The 4,457-nt window shown below is 54.5% G+C and overlaps 1 protein-coding gene across 1 annotated transcript; it reads left to right on the top strand.

Moving 5' to 3' along the window:
• The first annotated feature begins 2,285 nt into the window (after positions 1–2,285).
• Positions 2,286–4,199, top strand: LOC125552215 (uncharacterized). Its single transcript, XM_048715703.2, has one exon. It carries the CDS (start codon positions 2,784–2,786, stop codon positions 3,873–3,875), a length of 1,092 nt encoding a protein of 363 aa, XP_048571660.1. The 5' UTR covers positions 2,286–2,783; the 3' UTR covers positions 3,876–4,199.
• The last annotated feature ends 258 nt before the right edge of the window (positions 4,200–4,457 follow it).

The raw sequence follows: 4,457 nt of genomic DNA on the forward strand, positions 1-4,457 counted from the left end.
GCCGCCGAAGAAGAAAGCTGCCGCGGTTGTGGTGGCGACGCGAAGCGGTGGCCGCGCGAACCCGCCGCCCATCGGAATGGGTGCGCTATAGAAGAAGACGAAGGCAAGGGAATACATTATCAATTGAAGATGCTCTAAAGAGGGTGATGCCTGCAGATGGAGGCGTCACATGAGAGCAAAGTAAGGTAGGACTAGGAGCGCCAGCAGCGTACCAAAGGAAGTGTTGCTCCATTACACGTGGCACGGTGATCACAATACCACGTTTCATCTTTGAATCTTTATTCCTTTATATCATGGAATTGTCTATATCAATATTTCAAAAGTACTTTTGAGATGCTTTGTTATATCAACACAATATAAAATTAGCCTTTGCTATATCAATTGTCCAACCGCCGCATAGGCATTGCCGGACGTCTGCAACTAGCACCTAAGCACCTGCTTGCTTTTTATGACAGCGCCGTCCACCCAGGACCCGTCCACAGCCAGGTACATTCCGCCCCCTGTCGATGACGTCCATGGCGGACACCACACCTAGTAGGTGTTCAGTCAAATGATGTTGAGCTTATTTTCATACGTCATGTCGTTTTTAGAGTACGAAGGATGACGGGGTACTCGACCATGGAGGAAGAGTTGTTGTGCGATGTGTGATTGGCCGTAGTCTTGGATTTCAAAGGCAGGAGCAGAAGGGGGCTCTTCTAGCAACGCGTATGATTTGTTTCACGCACGAAAGCACATTGCGCCCTACGACATGCACATCATCCATGATCACAATGTAAATTCGTTATCGTATCGATGATACGCCATACAAACCACCATCACAAAGTTTTGTGACACAGTAGCTCGGCTGGTGGCAAGGTGGCCATTGCGCACGACAGCGAAGGAGATTGTAAGTTTTACTTCTTCTTACTCAACTTGTATATTGAATCACTCATTTGCTCAATGTTGCTCTACACGTTGTGTAGCCCGTACGCGTTGCGGTGATGTACCATGGGATAGAGGGATGACCTTTACGTACATACACTGTTGGATGAAGCTGAAGGGGCAGTATGTGTGGGATGACATGATCCGTTCATGAGAAACTTGTTGAACATCCGGTTAATCTCATTGAATTTGAACTATTGCCGTGCTAAACTTATTTGCATGCTATGTATGCATGATTTATGCTATTTTCTATCCGGACTTTCATGAATTATGCTGGGTTTGATGAATTTCATCTAGTTTGTTGGAACCCGGCTTGAAATGTATGCGGATATCCGGCTTCCACATTCGTGTCCGCGGACTGACCCACCCTGCTTGCGGACGGATGCGAGAGGAAATTTGCGGGTCAGCGTTGGAGATGCCCTTAGTATTCTTAGATCTGTAATAACATTATAAGATGGAGATACATAGCGTAGTCCATGGAAATAAATTACAAGGTAGATTCGGCCTGTAAGACAAAGATTTCAAAAGGGTTGAACTCCCTCCGTTCAATGGTCTCTTTAAGTATTCTCTGGACAATATACACGGGCAATCTATTCCATTCCATGTCAACTTATGAATTATACGGGTAAAAAGAAAGAAAAGAAAGGAACATGTTCCTTGATGCATGAAGTAGGAAATGCCCCCAGACTAAATGGAGGGGCGGCATTTGCTCCCAGCTCTCTCCACAATCGATGCCTTCAATTAAGTACACTTTGAGGCTTTTGTATGACGATCAAATATACTACTCCTACAATGCAAAGGGAATTGACTTATTGCTAAAAAGGAAAACAATTCGCGGTCTCTTTTGTTATTAGTGGCGATTCCATGTTCCGGTTGCTTGCTAAAGGATGGACTTTAAAAGGGTGTCATATAGTAGCACATAACTAAACAGAAATGGTCGGGCTATTTCTCATGGTGCCGATTTCGAAATCAAGTCCGGCCACGCTTGAGCGCAAAATGATGAGAAAATCTTGACATGGCTTGGTAACCATCAAATGATTGACTGAGCCATGGCCGTTTCAATTGGATTGGAAGAGTGATAAGATGATATGAATATTGTCCCCGCCAAGAAAGAAGGAGATAATATAGATGCCGAGGCACCTGCCTCTGTGGAACACTGTAGATGAAAGATGCAAACATGTTCATTCGGTGATATAGCAGTGTGCGTGTGGTTTTGCCCGATTTTTTGGCAGTGGAGTGCGCATATGTCACGGAGGGGCCCTCCCACTGGCGGCAAAAGTATCTGTTCCCCCCATGCTAGTGGGATATGTGGTGAGCAGCGGCGCAGCCCCCCTACAAATACCCCCCGCCCCTCCCTCCGGTTTCTTATCGTGTGTGCGCGCCTCCCAGCCCCCAGCCGAAGCGAGAGCGAGAGCGAGCGGAGCCCCTCTCCCTCCCTCCCTCTCCCCCGGCACAGCCAAACGACGAGTCAGAAACAGCGCGAAACCCAGACGCGCGTTAGAGTCAGTCTACCGAGCTTATCCCTCCGCCGTCCTCCTCCGCCTCTCGTCTCCTTCACAGTTCACACACACACACACGCCCTGTCAGTCAGCCAGTCAGTCAGTCGGCCGGTCAAGCCAAGCCGCCCTCCTCCGCTTCTATCTCGCCGCCGCGTGCCCGCTCCCGGTTCGCCCCCCCTGCTCCCTCTCTCTCTCTCTCTCTGTTCGTGTGCCTGCTCTGCTCTGCTCTCCCGAACCCCGGTCACCACCAGGTGAACCAGCCCAGCACCAGCCACTCGATATAAACGCACCTACTCTTCCCGCAAAGCAGCACTGTACCCTAGCTAGTAAGTACCTGTGACGCCACCTGCGACGCGTCGAGACATGGCACTCACGGCGCTCGAGACCGCGGAGCGGCGCCTGCCGTGCCACGCCGAGCAGGCCGACGCCGGCGGCAAGGTGGTGGCTGCTGCTGCTGCTGAGCAGGCCGTGCCGCTGCAGGAGGCGGACCACGGCGGCCGTCTCGAGAGGGACGACATATGGAACATGATCCAGTCGCAGAAGCCCGCGGCCCCGGCGTTGACGCCGAAGCAGGCGCCGTACGTGCCGGCCCCCGTGCGCCGCTCCTCCAGCCTGCTCACCCAGAAGAGCCTGGAGATCTGCACAGAGAGCCTCGGCTCCGAGACCGGCTCCGACGGCTTCTCCGACGCCGCCGACCGCTCCTGCCCGGGCTCCGACGACGACGACGGCGAGGGCGGCGCCGACGGGGTGGCCGCGCGCGCCATGCCGCCCCGCGCGTTCCCGCCGCCGCTGCCCTCGCTGGCGCGCCGCACCGTCGGGTCGCTGCAGATGAGGCAGCACCGCCGCGACGGCCGCCTCGTCGTCGAGGCCGTCCCCGTGCTGTCCAACACCCTGTTCCGCGCGCAGCGCCGTGGCGGGCGCCTGCTCCTCTCCTTCGCTGACACCGCCGCCCCGGCCGAGGACGAGGGGAAGAACCGCGCCCAGGAAGCCGACCAGCAGCAGGCCGACGAGCAGACCCGCGAGGAGGAGGAGGAGGATGACGGCGAGGAGGAGGTCCAGGTCGTGGACAGAGGCACCGTCGTCGAGGTCAAGGTCAGCACGCAGCCCCAGGCGCACAACAGTGGGGCGCGGGTGCACCGCTCCTCGCTCGTCATCAACAAGTTCGTCGGCGCCGAGCCCGTCAACGCCTCCGAGATCAATGACACCGCCGCTGCGCCGCAGCAGCCGCCCAAGCCTCCGAGCAGTTCGGAGGCCGCAGCTCCGGCTCTAAGCGCGACCGCGACGCTGCCTGGCCCGGAAGACGACGGCAGTGCTGCCACGCCCTGCGAGGGCAAGGTGCTGATGACGACGAGGAGGCGGCGGAGCAAGCAGGAGCTCCTCAACCACATGCGCCGGTGCGGCCAGCTGAGCGGGCAGCTCTTCATATGGGAGCCGCGCGTCGCCACCTCCTCCTGAGCCGATCGTCGCGCACGGCGCGCCGCCGCCGCCGCCGCCTCCTGATGCCGCCCGATTCCATGCCTCCACGAGTGCCCTGTTTCTGTTTGTTTGTAGCCGTTGCTGCTGCCGGTGTAACGTAAGCGTGCGTAATATATGGATGTTTGTGTTAGTAGTAAGTGATAATCACGTCACGTGATTGGCTTAGCCATATGAGCGAGTGAGAGTGAGAGAGGTGGTAGATTGCTTTGGTTTATCCCCGTGCCTCCGCGCACGTGTTGTATCTACTTGCGTGCTATCCAGTGGTCATAATTTAAGATAAACATGAATGTTTGTGTGATTCTATTATTATTCTAGAGTTGAACAAACTTCATCTGTTAAACAAATTACGGGTATAATAAAAAATAAAAAATTAAACAACACAATAACAAAAATCACCATTTTGTCCGGTTCCTTCTAAACCGACCTGAACCGGCGAACTAAGACCAAAAGGACGATAAGACACACATGTAGATAGGGAACACGACTCGGGGTTGGAATAGCTTGGGCCGGAGGTCGTCAAGCAGTTTTGAGCTCCATCAATCAGCGAGGAGAAAACCAAAA

The sequence above is a fragment of the Triticum urartu genome, chromosome 4A (assembly GCF_056163025.1).
Source record: "Triticum urartu cultivar PI428250 chromosome 4A, HENAU_Tu73, whole genome shotgun sequence".
NCBI classification, from domain to species: Eukaryota; Viridiplantae; Streptophyta; class Magnoliopsida; order Poales; family Poaceae; genus Triticum; species Triticum urartu.

Coding starts and splice junctions, on each gene's coding strand:
- LOC125552215 (XM_048715703.2), top strand. CDS start 2,784: ATGGCACTCACGGCGCTCGAGACCGCGGAGCGGCGCCTGCCGTGCCAC.